General features: G+C 38.0%; 1 protein-coding gene across 6 annotated transcripts in view; it reads right to left on the bottom strand.

Moving 5' to 3' along the window:
- Positions 1 to 24,403, bottom strand: part of TCF12 (transcription factor 12) — a 158,708-nt gene that overhangs the window by 15,793 nt on the left and 118,512 nt on the right. For 2 of the 6 annotated variants that reach the window (XM_005419669.2, XM_031056011.1), the window contains exons 9-16: positions 15,214 to 15,319; positions 13,957 to 14,096; positions 13,493 to 13,637; positions 11,927 to 11,991; positions 7,767 to 7,845; positions 3,112 to 3,185; positions 2,115 to 2,186; positions 1,177 to 1,383 (exon numbers count right to left, since the gene is read on the bottom strand). In XM_005419669.2, the coding sequence (XP_005419726.1) occupies positions 1,177 to 1,383; positions 2,115 to 2,186; positions 3,112 to 3,185; positions 7,767 to 7,845; positions 11,927 to 11,991; positions 13,493 to 13,637; positions 13,957 to 14,096; positions 15,214 to 15,319 (888 nt within the window). The remainder of the gene's footprint in view (positions 1 to 1,176; positions 1,384 to 2,114; positions 2,187 to 3,111; positions 3,186 to 7,766; positions 7,846 to 11,926; positions 11,992 to 13,492; positions 13,638 to 13,956; positions 14,097 to 15,213; positions 15,320 to 24,403) is intronic. The other 4 variants (XM_031056013.1, XM_031056014.1, XM_031056012.1 and 1 more) reach the window with 3 other exon arrangements.

Raw genomic sequence — 24,403 nt, 5'->3', positions numbered from 1 at the left:
CTCCCCAAAGCCCCCAAACCCACGCAGCTTATAGAAAGCAAGCAGTTCTTTTTGATGTTTACTGCAGTGGTCCTGAAATTAATCTAAATGGATGTGTGACGTGCGAATGGGAGAGCCTGGAACTAATTCTGTTTTATAGAATACAAACCCTTCAGCAATTGGGGTACCTAATTATTTTGATGATAGGTGAAATTTTGCCTTGATCACACAGTACCCAGCTGTGAATCTGTTTTATAACAGAAAATTTCACAGCATGTAACTGGTCTTTAAAATTACGCTGTAAACATGCAAACACATGGCACCACTAAAACAAGCATGTTTTTAAAAGCTCTTTTTCCTTTAAGCATTTTTGAGAAGGGTGGAATGAAGAGGAAGAAAAAGGGAAGTGAGCAATGCTACAAATAGATTTGTTTACTGTGTAATGCTTTTAGCATATTTCTGATCTATAAAAAGCTCAACTACATTTTTTCGGAACAGTTCACATTTTTAAAGAAACAAAAAGAGATGGATTGAATTATTTCACCCTTCTTGGGGATTAATCTGAAAGTAGTTTCCTTTTCATTGTTACTTACACTACAGCTGTGCTCAAACTCCTTTTCGTTTAGAAAAAAAGTTTCAATTTTGAGCCTGCGCACACTATGGTTCCACATTCCAACAGCTTCCTCCCAGTCCTCTGCCAGCATCTGCTATTGAAGACTAGTTCCAATTTACAATAAACAGCTTTTCCAGACCAGAACACTTGAAATTCAGTCCTTCTCGACTGCTTTTCCCATTCAATCTCCCTATTCACCATTTCAAGGAGAAAATGGTTCTGCCAATTATTACACATCTGGAAAAAATGCATGTATAAGCTGAAACGCTCTCAGCAGAAAGTTTCAGCTTTCTGCATATGGTCACAGCAGGATTTTATGGGCCACTGACCAGGCCAAAGTCTAAGTTTTCCCATCTTTTTCCTCCCCCTCATTTCTGCCCACCCCCACTCCAACATTCTAATTGGAAACCCATAGCAGGTGCAAGCTGTCTGCCATCTTTTCCTCCACAAGAATCTCAAGTGGTTTCTTCCTGATAAATATTAGTCTTCCAGCCCAGCTCTGCCTCAGCAGGCTCTACAATAGTTTCAGTGCATAGGCTGTAGTTGCTTTGCATAAACATACACATATTTTATAACATCATTACCATGGATGCTTGTCTGCTGGCTGTTACAAGGCTGGATGCTCCATAGTTTGAGTTCAGGCTTCCAATTGGCCCATTGTGGGATGGTCCCAACAAACTATGGATATCTCCATGGGCAGCTGACAGGCTCGTGGAAGGCCCCACGGCGTGGTTCCGCAGCACGTGGATGGCATCATCCAGTCTGTCCAAGCGATCCTCCATCCGGGACTGCTGCAAGAGGGACAGGAACAGCCATTACTGAATAAATCCCCAGGCTCTCCCACCACAACAGAGTCTAGCTCGGAGGTATTAAAGATAGAAGATGAAATGTGGTATCAAAATAGTATCAAAAGACTTTGAGAGCACCTACCAGCACTACAAACAAACAGGAAAAGAAAATATTATCTGGAGATTTTGTTCAAGATAGCATTCATTCCACAAATAGGTGGCAGCTTTGAAAGTGAAGCTTACTATAAGGTTAATGTTACTCAGCTGCTATTATATTGCATGAAACGAAAAAAAGGAATTGCTACAAAATAAGCTAATGCAGGACAAGAAAGAATGATCATAAAATCAGCCTCACCATGCTGGAAACAATTAAGAGAGGCAGTGGTTTTTTGAGAATCTGCATTACAAAAAAAACTGGACAAAACTTCAAGTTACTATTTTTTAAAATGGACCTTCAAACGGATTAGGTATTTCAGAGATAAAAGCGAGTTGTGTTACTGTCAAAGTCTGTCTTAAAATTACTTTCTTTTAATTACTTTCTTTTATTAAAAGGAATACAAAAAAAAAAACCCAAAGCAAAACCAATTCTGACACTGCAGCTCTAGACACTGAAATAGCAGGATGTTGGAGTCAAAAGATGGGTCACACACTACACTAATTTAAGTTTTTAATGGGGAATCCGAAGGAAGCGTTAATTGAAACACAAAAAGGCACCATCTAAAGTGAAATAGTACCTCACAGACATCCTTTAAGAAGGACATTGCATCTTGCAAATGCTCGTGAAGTTGCTGTTCAACTCGATTTTTCTGGCAAAGTCAAGACAGAACAGGAAGCAAAGCACAGGTTAAGATTAATTCAAAAAAGAGGTGAGGAAACAGCTGATGTGCATGTCAGCAATAAATTGTTAGTCAAGTTAATGCAACAGAGATCTGATTATATTAAGATAAGAAAAGGCTAATATTTAACACTGCAGTTATGTTAGGATTCTAAGATGTACATAACAATTATATTTAATCGCAAAAATATTGAAGAAAAGAAATCTGATTTAACTTATAATTTATTCTTGTTAGACAGAAAAAAATAGAAATTTCATCTGTGGAAACTAGAAATATTAAGCAAGTAATCAAAACGTTCCCTCAAATTTTCCCTGTTTCCTTCCCAATATTGTATCGGAAATGTAAGAAGGAAGTCAGGAAGTGAAATCCTCTGCTGAATCCTCAAAAGAAGAAAATTTACAATGCTGTAGATTACTGCCTGTGTGTTTTTCTGTAAAATGTTTAATTAATAAATGAACATTCCTGACAACAAATAATAATTACAAATAAAATGTATTAATACTTCAATAACAGTGTAATGCAAACAAGCCCTAGAGACAGCCATTTGAAGGAGACAGGGGGAAGGACAAGTAAATGCGGAGGCATGAAGTCTTTATCTTTCTCCAGACTGAACTTTAGATAAGAATTAGCTATGGATTTGTGAAAAGGTACCAGAATCTCATAACAGCGCTTTAGCACCAGCTGTCCTCAGCACAGAAGCCTGATGCCCAAGGAACAGATGGTGAAAGACACACCCTGCACGTCTTATATTGTTCAACTGAACAGGCCATTTGTTAGCAAAGAATTCATTTGTAATGCTATCCTACTGTTTCCTTTAATGATATGCAGGATTTATACAAAACCAAGCCTTCAACTCCTAAGTAAAAAGTACTATGTTGCTTTCACCAATTCTTACCAAGGAGTGTAGAGAGTTTTCATAGCTGGGAGATGAGGGGGCTTGTCCTCCACTCCTCGACCACTGACTGGCACCTGTCAAAATTGTCTAGGTTAGTGCACAGATTTACACAGCAGAAGTGGGAAGCAGAGACTGTATTTCTCAACATAATTAAACCCAACATATTCTGCATAAAGGTAAGCTAACATATGGGTATACAAAGGAGGACAAATTCCTTCATTCTGCCTTAACTGAGGGATAATTTTCACATCCTGGCATCTGCAGGGTTAGATCACTGTCAGTGACAAAAGCGGTGACATGGTCTAAGTACTTCAACATTAAAAAGTGGACCAAGTACACACACACCATATTTGAAATACCTGCTTCTGCCTGTGTCACCAAAAAAGACCTGCTGAATTCTTCTTCAGACTCTGTTCAGTATATGAATGTGCATTTTTTATATTGTTAAAATACACAACAAAAATATTTAAAGTCATCAAATAGGCACCAAGTTAAGGAGAACTGGAGAACCATTTTTATGACACCTCTCTAATAAACGCAAAAACTTAAAACTGGATCTAAAAGCTTTACCTAGTCTAGTTGTATACCATACCATTTTAGATTTAGAAAAGTAAAAATATATCTAAGTCATTCCCATTTGGTATTTCAAATATAGTTAAGGTAAATCACAGCAGAAGAATCATTGATTGTGCAACAAATTGACAATTGAATTCATATTACCTATACACTTCAAATCCAAAACCACAGCCATTCTAATCTGACATAAATACACCTAATTATCATGTAAATTTTAAAAATAATTAGATGTGAAATGTAATACCTAATAAAGCAGTACTTTTAACACAAAGCCTGAAGTAGTACAACATGCATTTTTCTCACCAACTAATAATGCATCTTTTATAAAGATACTACATGAAATTCTATGGCCATTAGAGACAGCTTCCTTTCAGCCATACAAATGTAATAATAAAGCAATTACATTAATAAATTATGGATATACAATCCAACGCAGCTCATTAAAGGAAGAGCCTGTGGGCTTGTTCTTTCAATAACAGCCAGAGCTGTGCGTCTGGAAAACTGGGAAAAGGTTTAATAACATTACAGTTCCTTTGTTCAGAGAGCTGCAAGTAGTTACCTTTTAAAGACAAGGTTTTATTTAACAAAAAGAGTGCAGCTTGCGTAGCTATTAAAATTATTAAAATACCTAAATATTTCCTTTCTAATTAAAAAATAATAAAAATCTCCTATTTCATGAAAGTCCAGAGCTGCCATAATTGTGTTGGAATTCTCTTTTAAAATACAAAGAATTCAGTGAGTAAGTTTATAATTACCGACTTTCACTTCACACAGCTACTCTGGGTCTGGACCTTTAGTCTCCGTCTGCATTGCTCTCATTCCTGAACTTGGGAATAATGCTTGGAGTCCCACTTATTTTTGCATAACCATTAATGAAAAAACAATGGAGCATTTTGGTTCAGCATAATGTTCAAATTTTTCCCTGCTCAGAATGCTATTTTTAGACACAGGACTATGGTCAGGAGCACTGCTGCTATCAGAATTCAGAGTACCACTTCCTGCAGCACAGCAGCAGCACAGGATTAAGCAGGAAGGTGGCCAGGTGAGCAGCAAACAGACTGAAACCCTGTGCACTTCTTCCGTTTGTTTGGGGGCTTTAACTGAAGAAAGTCCTATTTCTGTAGTGTAAGCCCAGAACAAAACTGGGAGTGGGGCATCTAATGAAGGAGACAAAAAGAAAAGAAGAGAGGGAACAACCAACCCAACTGTGACCTGCAGCTTTCAGTGACACCTCGGCAGCGCCGGTGCTCCTCCCGAGCGGTGGCACTCTGCCTCCATGGCTGCACGTTGCCAGATGGCACCGATTTCCTGCTTGCCTCATTCCACTCCCCCTCCTAGAAGTTTGTGCATGAAATCCACCAATTATGTTAAAAAGCATCCTGGCACCACAAGCCCTGCAATTAACAACTGCAGCTTTTAGGGCAGCACCAACACAGCAGCATTAAAAAACAAATAAGCCAGGCAAGTGTTAGGATTTACAGGGGTCACCGACGGCAATCACTGCAGTATTGTTCTTACCCCCAGTCTCCCCAACACTAATCCTCTGGCTCCCCTTTCAAACACACTCAGAGCTGCAGAGGGCTGGCTTTGCATCCTCAGAACCCACTGAACCTCCTGAATGCCTCTGATCCTGCGGAAGGATTCTTAAAATACCGAGGCTCCCACCATTCAGCTCCCTATATAAACTTCACATGCGTGTGTACACAATCGTTAAAACTATGCAAGATGCTCAGCTCTGGGCATGTTTATGTAAAATTAGAAATTAAATGAGGGCAGGGCAGGCGAGACACGCACTATTGTCTCATAATACTTGGGGGTTTTCATCAAGTTGTTTTCCAAGCTTTTACTTAACTGAATTAAAAAACGTCATTAATCCTCATTCAGCAACATCAGAGCCAAAGAGTCAGTCATGAGCTTATGAACCCCAAGGTCTCATGACGTTGGTATCTGTCAGTGCTCTCCCTGGTAAACTGAGTACTCCTGCCCTAACTCACAATTAAAGCATGGGCAAATTATGACTTAAGCAATCTGTAATACTGTGAATGCCAACTAAACAAATACCTAAATGCAAAAGGGGAAAATGACAACGAAGGCTAAAATGCTCCAAAATATATTATTTCGGTACACATAAAACATTTGTTTTATCTGCAATAACTTTTTGGGTCAAGACAGAAAATGGCTACCAGGAGTATAAATAGCAATAAATGCAGTAGTAATTACTTCACATTGTGCTTCACCGTGTTCTTAGTGACTCATCTGGGAATAAAGATAAAAGTCCAGATTCATAAATGAAGGTAATTAACTACTGGAGCAATTTACCAAAGGCCTGATAAATTCTGTATCACTGGAATTAAAGGGGATGGGACGGTATAAATGTGAAGCAGATGCTAAGTTTGAGCCTGAAAAGGATTTCAGTATTATTTACTTATGTCTACTACTGTCTTAATCAACAGAATCCAGAATAAGGAACATAAAGTGCAAATTTTGTACATTTCATACAGGCTGCAACAGGCAAAGACAACAACAGCAAAAGAAAAACACATTTTAGTAACCTCAAATTTGTATTCTGAACTCAGAAATTAGCTAGTGCTTTCACGCTTACAAAACGAGGTGCAGTATCTCATTAGGCAACTCTTGAAAAAAAACTCTTTGGGATCTTTATAATTTTTAAATACTTGGAAATGCCAGAACTTCTTTCTTCCAGCCACAAAATATTTTCAATACTTGCTTTGATGTTAAAAAGAAAATAATAATAATTTTCTGGTCTGATCTGCCTTTTCAGTACAACAGAATACACGAAACATTTTTGTCAACTGTAATCACTAAATCAAAAATCCCATTAATCCCATCATTACTCAATTCAACATGGATTATTCAATAATAGAAAAGAAATGCCCAAAGCAGCTGCTCAGGTAAGCCATGTCAGATATTCATTAATCCATTACATCCACAGAAAACCAGAGCAGTGTCCATTAAACAGGAGTGAAGCATGAATGATGGAGGCTTTGAGTGACACTGCATATAAAGATATGCATATTCACAGCCATATGATTATGACTGCGTTTTGCATGCAATACCTTTACTAATTTATTCATCTAGATTACAAAAGCATTCAGCTAAACTCATTCTGTACCCTTTTCACCTTAAGGTAATTTTATTGTTTTACAAGAAGCACAACATTTACAAAAAAGTGACCAATGGCCAGAAGCCTGCATGGATGTACTAAACAACAGAGAACATGGAAACAGACTGTTGTATAAATGTTAAATAATTTAACAAATTGCACTATAGGAAAGAACAGGGTTAAAGTTACATCATCTTACTTGTAATTCTAGTTCTTTGTTAAACAACAAATTTAAGTCAATGGAGCTTTCACAGTCCTCTCTATATGGAGAACAGCTGTTCAACTTTTACTAGACAGCTGAGGCCACAGTGTCTGTGAAAGCTGCACTAGCACTAATAGCTGTAGGCAGCTGCCCACAGTTCATCTCCACACTGGAATGCTTCTTCCCACATTCACACTACAAACACACAAAGCACAGGTGACAGAGGTGCCTGCAATACACAGCATTTATTTTTAAAAATGCCAGAAATTCTTTTCCCAGAGAATGAAAACATTCATGAAATATATGAATGAAAAGCTATCTTGTGTACAAGTTGGATAGTCTCATAGCCTACTATATTTTCATTAGAGGGAACACACATCTGCTGTGTTTGTCACTGAAAGCTGATGCAGAGCTTTAACATATAGCTTTAAAAAAAACTCAATCAAATCAAAGCAAATCACTCTTCTTTCTCTCCAACAGTGCAAATCCATACAGACATCTTTATAGCCCTCACATGTATGGCCAGTTAATGCTTCCAAACATTATTTTAATTTGCTGATTTTCAAAGCAAGATGCCAGGACTCAAGTGAGTGCCCCTAACAAAATGTCTAAGAATCTGGATTTATAAATCTTCTTTTTACAATGGAAAAATAACCAAAATGCACAAGCAGTTATGCAAGGAAGTTAATGATGATTTCCAACAGGACATTTTCAAAACCACAAACAAGGTATTGACAAATGGCCAGTCTGTACCTGTAAGAGGCGATGGTGACCCAACTGGTGTTGATGGATTCGATGGAAAACTACTGCTGGTATGATCAGGAGAATAAATCTGATGACAGACAAAGAGATTATATATCAATATACGTTACAATACACAGGAAAAACGCTGTTAGGATTCTTTTTCATGTTTTAATTGTCACTCTTGATTCTGGATTGATAAAAAATGCAATTTGATCCTTCAATCATAGCTCTGCTTTATTACACTCAAGGCTCTAAAAACGTCCAAAGAACTTTCATTTTCAAGCAGCTGTCCAAATAAGCACAGTCTGTATTTCATAGTGACACAAGTATTACCGACCTTCCTGCTCGTTTAAGAGCAGCAGAAATTACAGCCTTTTTGTCTCTGCAGGGGAACGATTCACGTAAGAGTTCACAGTACACAGCTAATTATATCAAACAAAACTTTAGGAAAATGCCAATGAATAATGACTTTCCAAACTTTAGACAGAGATTTTAGCAGTCAACACATGTTATCTGCTAAAAATTAATCCTTCACAAAACACCAAGAAAGCATTCAGGCTCTCTTGTTATTGGTACCTACCAAACAAAAAAAAATTTTGAAATTTTGTTCCTCTTGCAATGTACTGCAGCACATAACATGCTTCTCTCTTATTTCAGTATCAATTGGTCTCTTGAGATACTAAACTTACAACAATTCTTTTCTTGCTAATAATGAAATTAAAAACTATTGGTAAAAATAGAAGACATAATGCTTAAAGCTTTAATTAAAAATTAAAATCTCAAGACACTGGGCAAATTCATTTTATGAAAGGAATTTAATAGATTTAGAGGCTGACTATGGACTTCAGAACATATTTTTATAGGTCATCAGTTCAAACCTGTTTTACTTGAGCAGAGACCAGGATTTGTTAGTCATCAGATGGCAGTTAAAAAAATCTTCACTGGCAGTGTGGTTGATGTCTCTTCACACAGACAATATGACATTTCAGCATTTAGCTGACAATAACTTCATTAAGTTCCATATTGTATTTTCTGAACTGACAAAACCAGGACCTGATAGACCACATGCTCCTTCCTGGTATATTGTACTTTTCCATTAGAAAAGACCATCAGTTCCCTAATGGAAATGCTTCCTCCTTTTCATACATGCTAGAAAGGAAATATATTTAGAACAAACTACCTCATACTACCGGAGGAAATTCATGCATTGTACATCAGCATAAAAATAAATCTTGGGTGTCAGTATAAGAACTGCAGAGAGTTTCAGACAGATAAGATACAGAAAATTAAAATAAAGTCAAAGGCCACAAAGTTTTCTTTGAAACTGCTCATTTTCCACAGGCGTACCTGCCAATTTTATTTTGCTGTATTTTATAACAGGGAAAATCTACAGTACAGCAAAGCCCCAGCTAAAATACGAGGTCAGAATTCATTCTGCATTCAGACCCTGGCTGCTGTGCTGTTAAATGACCAATGATGAACAACCCTGACACCTTCTGCCAGGCTTAAACGGTAACATGACTCATTTTACTGCAACAAATGAGACTCCTCCTCCTATCAGTCATGGTCCATTCCAATCAGTGGGGTGCCAATATGCCAGGGTCTAATGAAAAGGCTCTTAGACAAAAGCTGCACAATTGAGAGCCTGCAGAGCCAAACCTCGGAGCTGTTAGTCCAATTTTTTAAACACTACAGTGTACATTTCAGTTAGGCTTTGTTATGTTAATGTTATTGAGTCTAAAGCAACAAAGAAACTTAATTCATGAATTACTTTTAGAAGTCAACTTCCCTACATTTTCTTTTCTTTTGTGGAGGGACCAGTGGCTATTTAACTACCGAGACGGTACAAAGGCCTTTACCCCAGTGCTGAGGTAGGAATCAAAACATAAGTTATCACAAAGAGGTCTGATATAATCAACAAAGTTAAACAGTCCTCCTGTTTGATCTCCTCTAAATTAAAGACCAAGTGTTTTGATTTGGCATTAGGCAATGAAATAAACCAGATGTTTCTCCTGCCATATAACCCTCCATGGGCACAATCTTAAAGGGTTATTGTTTGGCAAATGTTCAGGGAAACACATTAGAAATGGCACGAATACCCAGATTTTCTTTTCTTTCTATCTATACTAGTTCATTATCCAAACTAATGCATAATCCACAGGGCTTTGGGAACTTTGTGTAAATACTTTCATGTACAATTCTCTTTCTTGCCTACCCTGAGATTAAGACCACAATTATCCAGGCTTAAACCTAAAATAAAAGAACCTTTGCAAATGTATTATCTGGCCTTACATGTTTAATCACATACTATTCTGTATGGTCTTTAATACCTAAACTGAAGAACAAATGTCGTATCCTCTGATGTTTCACACATGAAAGGCCTATTGTGAGATGTACATCAACAGAATTTTAGAACTAGAAATTCCTCTCAACAGTTGCAGCAGCAGCATTTAAAGCCAAAACAGAAAGGGACACAGTGGCATCTTAGGGGGAAAAAAAAGGCACGACAATCGCAGTATTCGAATAAAACTTTGTTCAAACAGAAAAATATTCTTGATTTCCTAGCTGTCAAAATTCATGTGTGTCAGCTTCACCTGCAGGAGAGCCCAGCCGCAGCCGCGCTCTCGCAGAGGGAGTGCAGGGAGTGTGCTGGGTGCGCGTGCTGCGGGGTGCGGGGGAAGCAGATGGATGAGGCGAGGGATTTGAAGTGTGCAGACTATGGCATGCACTGATAGAGCAGATGGAATGCATCACCATCAGCTATGACAGAAATGATTTATGGAATGACCTGGCTGCTCCTGCCAAGCAACAACACGGGATGACAGAAACAAGTTTCTATGACAACCAGAGCCCACCCACCAGTTAGATTAAACATTTCTGCCCTGACTTCCACTCGCAATATATTTAGTTTTTCCTCAAAACATCAGCCTGGCTTTCTCAGCTAGTGACTTGGACAAAAATACCTGAAAGGATGAGAAAATCATTTAGAAAAGGAGAGCAGTGGAAAATGTCACAAAGTCCCGCAGGTCTAACTGGCCAGCGTGTCAGACTTAACAACAAAATCTTGTTCCGGCTGCAGAGCAGCAGACACCCAAATACATCTGCAGAGCAGTGAACAGCCTGCAGTATGTGAGCACTGCCATTTCTAGCAGGCAAAACCATCCCAGCTCTTTTCTGACAGGTCTCAAACAGACCAAAAGGGAGCGTTAACTGCCCTCTGGACTCCCAAATTGTTATCTACTTGCTGAATCCCTGAAAGCAACAGGGACATTTTTCTCCTCAAAGCCAGTAGGTCAGAGTTCTCCCTCCCAATATGGACATTACAGACATTATCAGATCTGGTAATCTTTTAACATATGACCCTCTGAGGGATGCGAGGGTAACATGATCTGCATGAATATACACATTTGCATTCACTGGTATGAGGCGAGGGATGCAGAACTCAACACAGGGACAGTCATTTAGGGCTGCAAAGTTTGCTCCATACAAGAAATACAAAGTGCTTCCCCAGCCACCATTCCCAATTCTGAAATTTCTGCTGCTGTGTATCAATTACTCTTTTATAAAAAGTACATCTGATCGTACTAATGAAAAAATAATTAGTGTATGCATGTATATGGAAACAGAACTTGCAATAGATTGAAGATACTTACCATGTTTTACATTATTCCAACAGGAGTTAAAAGTTTAAATTTATGCATATAAACCATTCTAAAGGCTCTTCCATAGATTATAGCTATACAATACAGCATTCAAAACCTCTCTGTTTTCTAAGGCCACTAAGAAAACATTTTAAACCTTGAGGCAGGATCTGCTCTAAGACTAATGTTAAAAATATTTAACTTCACCTAAAACACTATAGGAAAAAAAATTAAAGATCAACTTTTTGTGATTATCTTTTACTTTGTCTAATCAGCTTTTTAAACCAAATCCGCCTTAAATCTTTTGATCACCTGAAGAAAAAGCAATTCAGAATAAGTCTTCTTCAAATAAAAGCATTTTCACTTGCATTTAAAAAAAGACATTTTTCTAGTATAAGAAATTGCATCATAGTATATTGTCTTGCCTTCATATGTGAAAATTCCTGATTTGATATTATGAAATGAATGACACATAAATAATGGATTAAAATATGTGTTTCAGATCTGAATATTCTGACTGCTACTTACAGATGCCAATGCCTTTCCAAGTGCATCACCTGTCTGTGAGCTTCCAGCACCATTTCCTCTGTTTCCTGTAATGTGGAAAGTAAACCCAACACTTATTTTTAAAGCTGAAATTTTATTTAGTTTTATTATTTTATTCATCACATAGAGTTGAGTAACCACTTTTAAAATTGATTTTCTGAGGAAGTCAGTGTCAATAGAATCAGTTCTCATTAGACTTAAAAATTTAATTAAAACAATTAGATTTACATTTAGATGCTCTCCTCTTAAAAGTCAAACACAGAACCACTGTGATAATTTAAGGACCAACAAGTGAAAGTAGCTAGAAAAAGACAAATTATTTTCTAGGATCATAGTCTAATTTTAATGAAATATGAAAAAGAAAATCAGAAAATTACATTATTGCAGCTTATTTCTAAACTGCTATCACTGAAGTGCTGCGCATTTAATTAATTCTTAAAGCCAAATTCACAGAACAGTTCCTTGTGTGTCTCCTTGCTCCCCCTGCTCTAATTCCCTGTGTTGTGCTCTCATCTTTAGTTTAAGAAGTCCCTGAAAAGCTCTGATGCACCAAGCTTTCTGTCACCCCTGCTCTCAGTTGCATGTCAGCAGCTTTGCGTGCCCTTTTGCTCCACACACCATTAAGCCAAGAGGAAGTCTGAAGCCCTGCCAATTGGAAACACAGAGAGGAACTGAATCCTCAGAAATATCTGCTTTGCTGTAGAAGACAGACCCTTTAAAAGCAAATCTTCTTTCTCCAATTATCAACTTCTAAAGCCAAAAAATGTATTGAATGTGAATGTAAGCCATTCACATCAGAAATCTAAATAATGCAAGGCTCACTGTTTCCAAGTTTGTGACAAACTTGGATTTTCCAGCCTGAATTTCCCATGCAGATTCACTAACTGGGTTCTGTTTAAAGATCTTGGTCTAAAACATGTTTCCAAATCAAAGCTAACAGTCAGCCTAACTAAATTCCACTTCCTTAAAATGAAGCTAAGTGCAAATCCTATCGAACTGACACGGAGCATCTACAAGCATTTAACTTCTACAGCTGTATCTCAAGACGAGCAAATATGTGCAAGGAACAGATGATCATCCTGCATTTCTTGCTTCCTAGGTGAGCACAGAGGAGGCTAAACCAGCCACCATAGTGGCTACTCTGTAATCTCTAAAACTGTTAAGAGAGGAATTTACGACGCACTTTATCAACCTCCCCTTGGAAGCAGCCTTCCTGCTTTTCTCCAGAGCAGCCCTGCAAACTTCAGTGCCAGAACTGCCTACACGGGCACACACATGCACTGAACTATGGAGGGACAGTGGCCACTAAGTCACACCACAGTCGAGCACAGGCTCGACTGTGAAAGCAAATAAATGGTAAAGTCTTAAGCTGACTGAAAGACAATTTGCCTTATGTCAGCCATACTGAGGACAGAAATATCACAGTGGTGAATTTTTCCTGATCTACAAGCATGCCATAAATTAAATCTTACTAATTTTGTGCGTCATGCAGCCCTAAATTTCATTTTCTTGTAAAATGAAAAAAAAAAATCAGGAAGAACTTTTTACCCAGAATATTATCTGATCCATTGACAGGTGGAGTGTGTGAGGCAGCTACGTAAGGTGAACTGCTGGTACTGCCACGATGGAAGCTGGACATTGGAGGAAGACTGGCATTTATATCTGTAGGTGAGACTGAATGTGGGGGATAGCTCTGGAGAGAAGAGAAGCAGACATAAGACATTAAGTTCTTAAATAAATGTTGATATTTTAAGATACCAAACATGTAACACCCAGTTCTTTATTACAGAAGAAAGGGACTCATCCAACCTCTGAACGGACCAGTGCACAGCCACAGATTTTTATTTATAAAACAGATATAACTAAAAGGACATAAATCTAATAATACACAAAGTTTGTGATTTCTAACTGGGTTTTTAACTGACATACGTGAGCAGCAAACGAGAAGTTAATTCTCATCAGTTAGATCTCCATACACAGCTATAAACAGATTAATGTGTGCTGAGTCTTACCAAACGGTCGTGTGTGTGCAGGCTGCCGTAACTGCCGGACTGGGACATGTGGGAAGAGGAGCCTCCAAGCATCCCACCATAGCCAGGCTGGCTCATGCCATTGGATGAACTCCAGAGGTCAGAAGAATTGTGGGTCCCATCTTTTTTGTAGTATTTTTTCAGTAGAAGAGAAAACAAGAAAAATACATTTAATGAAGAATACTAATTTCTCTGTTCCTTTACACGATTATTTTAAACAAATACAGAATTCAGTTACTGAGACTAATATCAGTGAGGAAATGGTGACCAGTTTATACTGCATCTTCTATTTTCATACCACCACAGTGTTGCTATATTTATTTTTAAAAAACCAAAGAAACAACAGAGGCTTTATAGCTGAAATATAATCCAACCACAGCTGAGAAAATACCACGCACTTCTGCTAATTACACAGACCTTCAGCAAGGCCAGATTTAAATCAAGAGTGTTGATAAAAAGTCCAGACTGAAAGAAATAATAAAAAAGGAGGTGGAGGGATAAGAAGTTTGGCCAAACAGAACTCATCATAAACATACACTGCAAAACATCTCTTTACCTAAAACAAGCAATTTACAGTCTGAGATACCCTAGCACCACAAAAATATAAAAACATTTCAAAATAGCAGATTTAAGTAGCTGAAATGACTACATTACATAAGCCTCAGCCTGTGTGTCAGTGCAGTTTCCCTTCCCTGCTGTAGCACAAAGTGAAGTGCTCTGTGAATTCCCGTTCTGAGACACTGAGCTCTCCATGTGCTCCAAACCCTCACCAGACTGCAGCACGAGCTAATTGTGTGACGTGAGGCTGAGGAAATGGATTCTGCTCTTGTTTCGATCAGCGCAACCCCCTTTTTTCTGGCATGCTGGATATACAAGCATCTGAGAACATAAGACTGTTAGCTGATATTGTACAGTCAAATTCCAGAAGAGTCAATAAGCCCCCACCTCATTTTTCTCTATCACTCCAGTGTGCTGCTCTGAAGCCCCTACAAATCAAAGGATGGGAATTCTGTCCATCTGGCCTGATGTGTAATCCCTTTAAATTTCAGTCAGCAATTAATGTCATGAGAAAAACTTTACATCAACAGACAGTTCCCTTCATCTAACTGTTTCAAAAGTATATAAAAACTTAACCATAGGCTCTAGTACAATATGCTCTCTTTACACTTCTCCATTCACCCAGTAAAACGGTGTCTGACTGCAGATTTCTGCCTAAAGGACAAGTGACATTTTACCCACCTTGCATGAAGAAAGTGCTAGCAAACATACTGCTTGGTGGCTTAGGAGATGGGTAACTTGGAGATTCTCTGTTGAAATCATCAGAACTCGGGGATGGTGCATACACCTACATATTGGAGGGCAATAAAAGCAGGTTAGCAATAACTGGGTGTCACGTATAAAAAAAACCACAACAGCATACAGATATAGAGAGAAAAAGCACAAATAAAAAAAGAACAGTGTAGCAAGCCGCAGCATTTGTTGCCCTTGTTTTATTTGCTTTTTAGCAAGTTGCCACAGTACAGAGGAACTACAGTAGAATGATCCTAACAACACACTTTCTGGTGTGCCAACTCAGCCAGGTGGCCTGATAAAAGCCTGAATGCTGATTTTGCTTTCTAAGTACATGACTCGCACAGACTTGTTGCTCAAGATAAAAAAGCAAGATAAAACAACTGGGCCCCAAACAAATTTTATTTTAAAACAACTGTATGCCTATTTGAATATTTAATTAGCTGGCACCCCAACAATCAGAAAGAAAAGAACATCCAGTGACAAATGGAAAGGTTTTAATGCAGCCGTTTTATCATCCATTCAGAAACTCACACGCCTTTGGAGAGCCATCAGAAATACACGCATGCATGTCCTCAGGAATAATCTTAAAACTGCAACAGCAAGCACGTAATTTTCACACTGGCCTAGCATTAAAGAAAAGCAGTACTATTGCTTTTTCAGTGTTAACACACCAGTGGAATGCCCATTCTCAACTTGTGAGCAACAAATATTCTTTTCAAGTAAAAAACGTAAGACGCCAAATAAACATAATGACTCAAAGTCTTTCACTACAGTAACTCTAAGAAGAAATATAAAGTGTATTCAGGAATAAGCTCAGTAAAATGAACAAGGCCCAGTATTCACAGAGTCGAGGACTTTACCCATAATTAGTTGCTCTATACTGAATATTGCAATGATTAGCGTGTGTTAGAAGAGAAATAAAATAAAAAGCAAATCAACATATACGACAGGAAAAAAAAAGTACCATCAAAACTGGAGCATCTTTTCCCTATGAAATAAAAACTGTGGTATTTTGAACGTTTATCTTATTTGTTAAATACAGATGACTTCATAAATACATATATGGTGAGTAATTTCACAACTTTAAAGCTTATATAATGCAACTTAAAAAGTGCACTGTGCCCTAACATTCTAACGTGATTATTTTGATCCCTTCCTATGCATGTACAGACACACATATGTTTCTACGGCATTCACAACTCTTCCCGGTCTTTCTGAAATGTTGTTTACCAAGCAAGAGAAGGGCCAGGAAAACCAAGCCAACCAACAAAAAAAACCTAAGTTCCCCTAAAAAAAGAACCATTGTCCTCCCAGAGGCGACTGTTCTGATAGGGACATTGAGGATAGTGAAGTGGGCAAGTCCTGCTCCATTTGCATCCCAATCCCCCTCCTCCCGCTGCCGAACGCTTTTGCAGCCCTGCTGTTGTGGGAACAAATGGCCGGGATGTGCCTGAGCCAGCGCCTCTGACATCACCCGCACCCAGGCACTGCGCTCTCGGCCTCGCTCACAGCGGCACCATTGCAGCAAAATCTCTGCAATTCCACAATGGTGGAACCGGGACAAGGGCACAGGGCACAGTTGTCGGGATGAGCCCTGGAATGAAAAGGGCAGCAGGTAAACAGACACCTGGTTAGGAGGAGTCAAGTGGAAAACTCGAAACTTGAAGTTACGTGCTTGTTTACCATTGGTTTTTTATTGAAAACAAATGTATTTTTTTTCAGAAAGAAAGCTTTTCAGAAAGCTGCTCAATATTTTACTCGAAATTTTTCAGTTTATGGAATAGACATAAAATAGAGATGCTTACCAGACCTGAGTGACAGAATGACAATACATCCTGAGCAATGTTCGCAGTACATATGTATTTACTCTATATGATGAATGCATGTATATTCCATGCCTGGGACATATTTTAACAGAAATGTCACTCTGTCAAATTGTAAATATTCGCACTCATAAGACTGCAAACATATTAGGTAAAACTGGGCTTAATTTACAAGTTCTCTGTTGTGCAGAATAACACAGCATATGCTATAGCTGATGGATAATCTATCACTGTCACAGGACAGCAGTGGAAACAAAGCTTTATGACATTTAGCACTGCCATGGAGATGTACACTGATTAATGCGAAGTCACCTACAGTGACGAATTCTACTTCTTTTAAACTGCAACGTTATCTATGAGATTTGTAAATACAAGCTTCAGACTGAAATTTTAACATTTTACATAATTGGGTGATTTATAAAAACTGATTAAACACTATATCAAAAGGGGAATTAAAACCTCCTACAAATGTATAATTTACAAATATGTATGTACAAGCCATTAACATAATAAAAATGTTATGAATTATATAAACGCAAAAGAGGCCCTTCCAAACAGCTACATGAAAGTCTTAGCACAGACACATAACTTCATATAGTTTCTGCTTGTTTTGGTATCTTAACTATAGCTTGCAAAAACATAGCTGCAATGTTATGAAGCTGCACTTGTGCCAGTCTAGATTTTTCAGATCAAAGGGTTCTTGCGGCAAAACACAACTGATGTGGTCTCAAAGACTTCATTAACTCCAGATGTGGGGAAATAGCCAGCCAATTCCACAAAAGGAGCGAGTCTCTTTTAGTTACAATCAGAACTACCCACAAATTAAAACCAGGCCTCTGATGTCATCTGATCACCTGCAGATGAGCGCTGGGTTTTTTCTGGTTAATGACCTAATCATAATTTTTGTGCTGCGTTACTACAAACAAAATTTAAAAGCAAAGGAGAAATTTTACTAAAATTAACCCAAAGTCTATGAGATGCAAAATACAAAAGTTTTAAAAAAGGAAGTTGACAAAAAGGACGAAATTTTATTTTTAAGTGGGGAATGCATCAGGGCAAGCAGCCAGTTCACTCTGAAAGGCCCACAAGCAGTGGGACCCCTACCCAGCCAAAGGTACCCCGTGGCTGCTGGCATGGCTGCGCAGCGGCTCCCCAGTAGGACTTGGTGTCCTACTTAAAGGGCTTTCTCTTCTGCAACAGCTGAGTAAGGCAGTTAAAAATATGACGTGGCTGCTCAAGACGGCCTCTTTTAGCTATTAAACTGATAACACTGACATCCAGGAGGCATCAAACCAGTTTTTCCTGGCTGACATTCCCGCTAAGACAAGGAAGGAATACTGTTAAAAGGTCAGCCTGTTTGCAGTCTCCTTGAAGAGGGCTGTCTCCAGCAGGTAGAAGAGGAGCCCATCTTTAATCCCCTCAAAAGCACAGTGCCCAAAGGCACCGAGCGTGCCTCCATGCTGACAAGCAAAACACTCTCCCATTATGAATGGGAAATTCCCTTCCGATAAACGCAAGCCAAAACCAGTTTTTTTACATGACTTATCAAGTCTTGGACTCGACTTTTTTGGAGCTGTGCTAATATATACATCAATCCTAATGCTGCAGTGGCTCCTGAAGGGCTGATAGACTCCACTGAGGCAAGCAGGACAAACGGGTTGCAGAGGACGTCAAGTCAGAGACCCACATCAGTCTCTCCTGCACCCTGAATTGGTTTACATCTCTCCAGCAGGAAAAGAAGGATGACAACTCAGATTTCTTTATCTGGGGTGGTGGTGGGGCCTGACTTCAGAGCTGAGAGACATTAGCTGTACGACATCAGATTTTTGATTTGGGTTTTTTAAAAAAAATGTTTGATTTGTTTAACCAAAACAAAAACATCATCCCAGTTCTGAAATTTGCCTTGGTGATTTCCACAGGCAGTGAACACTACCATGAAACTTATACGAACATAATATATCTAAAACATTTCAAATATTACTCACTGTTGCTTCTGTTTAATAATACAAATGCCAATAACTTCAACAGCAATTTGAAGATCTGGGTTTACCAAATTTTATGCTACTTCCAAGTCTTGTTCTATAAATACATTTAATAAATATAACACTTGGAGTCCTGTTGGCATCCATCCTCTCAGGCAATTTTCCTGTTTCAAATTCTTAAATATTTATCAATGTTTAATATTAATGTTAAAAGCAGATTAAAAAACCAGCAGTGAAGCAACCAAACTTACTTCCGATGAGCTCATGCTATCTCAAGACCAAGGCTCCCATCACACACACTGTTTATGAAATCATGAATTATGTTACTCATTTAAGCATAGTTATTAGCAATTCTTGGGAGTTCAGGAAAATATTTGTCAAGCTGCTTGAGACAGAATTTTTTGAAACCAGTAAAGATGAATAACCTATTCTGTAGCTTGTAAACTCTGCTAAGTAGCCTATCTGCATTCCATCAGCATCAGTCATGCAAGTGTGCACTGATGAATGATTTGTACATGTGGCAAAACTTTACAGACTATTATCTGCAGGTTTTGCAGCAAAAGCTAATTTTGCTGAAAGGCAGTTCTAGGAAAAGGAAACTTGTTTTCATGTTTACTGTATTTCTGACAAAATTATATACTAAAACTTCAGGAATGTAGAATATTAACTACAGTTTTCCATGCTCCTCTTTACAGCAAGACAGAAGCTTCAAATAAAAACCAAATCCAACCAAACCCAAGATCCAGCCTAAATTCTTGTCTAACTAATATTTAAGCAAGATGATAAAATGAAAAGCCATAGTGTACTTAAGTCAGTATCACCACATCCTCAAACATACTTCTGTTTCCAATACCAGGTGTAAAGGTTCATGTATTTAAAAGAGCCTTCTCACTAGCCAAAATGAAAATAAAAGACTCCTTTAAGAGAACAGTCTTGTCTGCAAATGAAACTGTATTTTTTAAGGATGGTATAAAATTCAAACTTCTTAGAGTAGCTAAACTGAATTCCATCTTAAATAAATGTTTATGCAGTTTAGGCATGCTATACATGCCTATTTGGGTATTTTTGAAATGCAGAATCCCACTGTAATGATACACAGCACAAACACTTCCTAGCTTCTTCCCTAGTGAATGACAATTTTAAAGTCATGTTAAAAAAGCAAGAGATAACCTTAGCAAAAATCTCAAATTCAGTATAGAGAAACCTTTTGGCCTGTTTTTTTTTAATTATTATTAGTAGTAGTTTTCATTTTTATTGTAGTGTGAACTGGAGAGGGAAAGAAAAAGAAGGTAAGGCAGCAAAAACAACATTAGGAAGAAATATGTGTTTATATAGTGCTTGAAGATTTTTTTTTATATTTCCTAAGCAAAATCTCTTCACCACACTCTTCAAATCATGCTGTCACTAAGGGACACATGCAACTATGTCTTCAAAAACTCCTGATTGAATTCAGATTTTCAGGAAACGAAAACCAGAACACTTGAAACTACTCTGCCTGTTTCTTAACCTGTTCCCCGTATTTCAGAAGGCTGCTCGAGCTGCGGGAGGAATCCCCAGCACCAGCAGCACCCCCAGAAACACGCAGCAGCGGATGCAGGCCATCTTTTCCGTTTGTCCCTCTGCTCTCTGAAGCCACTCTCTGGTCCTGCACCTCCAGAACAGACTATTGTATTTCTCCAGGCAGAGCTTGCTGTGCAGGTGCTAAAGGGAACCAAGGCAGGGAGCAAACAGGGCGTGTTCCTCCTTGGTGCGCGCCTTCTGAGAAATCCAGAACTGCCCATCCAGCACCTGAGCCCTTCCCTGGCTGCTGTCATGTGCCCAAAGAAATGGACATAACCTCCACTTTAAAGCATTCATAAAGCTTGTTGCAGACAAGACACTCTTCTGGCAAAGGACCACTGCCCAGCAGATTGGCAGTTCAACCCGATGGAGTGGAGCAGGGAAAACTCTCTTGGGCTGATGAACTGTAACTCATCGTTTTTCAGTCGGATGGAGAGGGAAAGAAAAGAGCAAGAAACAGAAAGAAATAAAAATCCAGCTGACCAGTGTTTACTACCTCTCTTTATTCAATGTCCACAGCCGCGTACCCCTAGAGATTTTCCAGATGATCTTATATTTGTCCTGACTCACAAATGTTAGCTTTGACCTTGTGTAAGTTGCTGTGGGCAGCATATGGTACAGAACAGCTTTAATTGTACCTTCCTCCCTGTGTACTAGCTGGCCCAGTACTAATAAAAGCAAAATTGAATCTTAACATCTGGTTGCTCCAAAATTTACAAACCAAAACCATTTTACATGGTTAGAAGCCTGAGTCCATTACTGAGTGCAGAACAGGCACAGCCAGGCACGCTGCCGTGCCAGCTGAGCATCACCAGGATTATCAACGCGCGCTCAGTGATGGCCGCAGGACCGGCAACTGCTGCCCTAAAAACCCCCAAACACACCCAGCTCTCCCCACACTCTGTGCATTTGTTCATCTATACACATTTGTTCATCGATACACATGTGCTCATCAGCAACGTGTTTATAAAAAGCTTCTTACACTCTCAACACTCCCGAGGAAAAGAGTATTTTCTCAAAAAATATCCCAATATAAGCTACCTCACCAAAAAGCAAACCACAACACACTGCATATATGCAAAATACCTAAATCTCCTGACTTTTTTTTTGTCCTTTTTAAATAGGCATTGTAGAAATCTAGTGTAAAAGATGCAGGTTCTCCACCTTGGAGAAGGGCTCAATCTCAGCCTATGATGAGAAAAAAAAATGTATTTTATAATAAAATATACTTGTACATAGACTGGTATATTAAATCAACTCATAAAATGCACTAAATAAAACAATAAACTGAATATACTCACAAATCTGTTCTCATATTAAATAGTAGCAATAGGTGATATAAAATAAAATAGAATCTTTTTTTTCAAAAATTATTTATTGTGGTGATAACTGACAAATTACTGCATTGTCATCTATATTAAAATAATTCTACAGCACATTTAGAAAATAACTAACTTACTTCTATACCTGTAGGTGAACTGAAAATAGTGGAAATCATGCAAGTCTATTTTACTTTTAAACACAAAGATGGTATCAGACTTCTATTAAATATCATTTCGGTACTGTTGCACTTCCTAAAATCCAAATGAAAAGGCCACAGTGAATGACAAAGTTTGCTTAATTGTGATTAAAAAAAAAAGTAAAACCACAAAAAGACATAATTTACATTTATGCTATTATCTCTACCTAAATATTTCTGCAGCTTTATTTTTAATTGAGATTAGGTATTTGGAATATTTGGGGGGCTGAGGGCTGCAGAATGGCTCCTGAGTGAAAGAGAAGATAAAACTTTATTGATAGAAACAATTTTTAAGTATAGTTTTAATTTTTTTTCCTAAAAGCTCTATACGAAAATGTTGTAAGCTTTCCTTAAACTGAGAGTATTTTCTATATGTCAACAGGTGAAGGGCAAAAAAGAAACAAAAAAACCCCAAACACAACAACGAAAAAACCAGGCTACGTATAGTGCAGTGCAAGTGCTTTATTTCCTTTATGAAACAGAATAGGTCTTTTTTCTTTTTGATTTAAAGGGGATTCTTGAAATACTTTTTTTTTCCTGTAGCACCTATCACACATAACAGTAAAATTTCACTCCTCAGCAAGGCATTTTGTATAAAACCACTACTTTTTACTTTGATGTGTCCTTCCTAAAACAAAGAAATTTTAAAAACTCAACTTCTTCTAACCGTAAAAGCCTCTGATTTATACTTCAGGCTTTACTATATGTGCCAATCCTCATCGAATCTTCTATTGGGCTGCTCATATACTTGGTTTTAAGCATAATATTAACCTTTGTTTTGGCTTACAGATTAAAGAAATTGAAAAGAAGAAAACACTTTTAATCAAAAGTTTACACATTTTCTATATGTGATTTCTCACTTATTTTGTGAGTAAATAAATCAGATTTTATTTACATTAGCAGGTATCGAGGAATGCCAGCACCCAAAATCTAATACGATGATCTGAATAAAAATCTCCAACTTGAACAATGAGGTTCATGCTAGCAACCACTAATTTATCAGACCATACAAATAAAAGCACCAAGACATCAAAATTAGGGTATGTACTGTTCTCTCACTGTAGGAAGGTTCATACAAAGATTTGGCATGCACACCAAGAGGCGTACTTCAAAAACTAACACAAAAACCAATCCCACAACTCCACATAAACTCCTTACGTATATTTAAATTAGAAATTTAGGCAAACTTGCAATATTCCTCGGAGAAACAGTGGTAAAAGTTACTAAGATGGTTTTTAAAAAAAAATTAAATAAAACCTTGGGCAACATGATATAGGATGATCATATGATTTGTCATCTATTTACTAAGTTTTCAAGCTCATAAAGGTCACCTCTGACCCATAACAGGCACATGCTATCAATTTTCAAGCCATGCCCTCCTACAGTACCAGCACTTCCATCTACTATATGCCTGGAAATACTTAATAAGATCAAAGCCTTTTTTCCTGCTACAAGAACAAAGAGAAATGTTGTAATAGAGTGATCTGTGCTCTAGAAAGAATAAAATCAAAACTCCATGCAAGTTATATTCCCTTTGCTTCAGGGGTATTGTATAGTTAATTTCACTTAAGTCTTATATATATCTTCACATAAAACTTCAAACAGATTGTTTTAGCCTAGGAGCAGACATGAAAGAAAAATAATTTCATATTTGAAAGACAGCTGGCATTTATGCCAAAGGAAATGAAATAGAGACCAAGCGATTTTACTGATTCCTCAACCTCTCCTCCAGTGTCTTTGCTGTTATTCAAGAAGCTCGTACACAGCGTTTTTTATGAATATAAAGATTCATATTTTAATTAACATTGAAAAAAAATCTTGGCAAAAAAAAGTTTACTAATGAAATCAAAACTCACACAGGCCCACGGGAGGTGGACCAGCAATAAAGAAACAAAACAAAACAAAAAAAAAGCCACAAAAAAAGATCAGTATCAGCATCTCCCCTTTTCCTACTTAATACTATTTTTATAATAGAAGAAAGCCAAAACCACATACAACATAAACAGACGGGAAGAAACACACCGTTGTTAATTTACCATCGTATGCTAATTTTTACACACAAAAATCAGAACTGGTGTTCTAATTTAAAAAACAGAACTATCTACCACGAAACACAAATACCTCGTCCAACTTCCACTAAGTTCAATCCACAGAGAAGAGATTTTTTTCCTTCCACCCCTCCGGAATCCGCACTCCCCCCCTCCCGCCTTTGCAGGAACATTTGATGATTCCGAAGTCCCGCGGCGAGCGCA

The sequence above is a fragment of the Geospiza fortis genome, unplaced genomic scaffold (assembly GCF_000277835.1).
Source record: "Geospiza fortis unplaced genomic scaffold, GeoFor_1.0 scaffold171, whole genome shotgun sequence".
NCBI lineage: Eukaryota > Metazoa > Chordata > Aves > Passeriformes > Thraupidae > Geospiza > Geospiza fortis.
The sequence above is the reverse complement of the archived record's forward strand: the minus strand, read 5'-3'. Positions and strand labels throughout refer to the sequence as shown.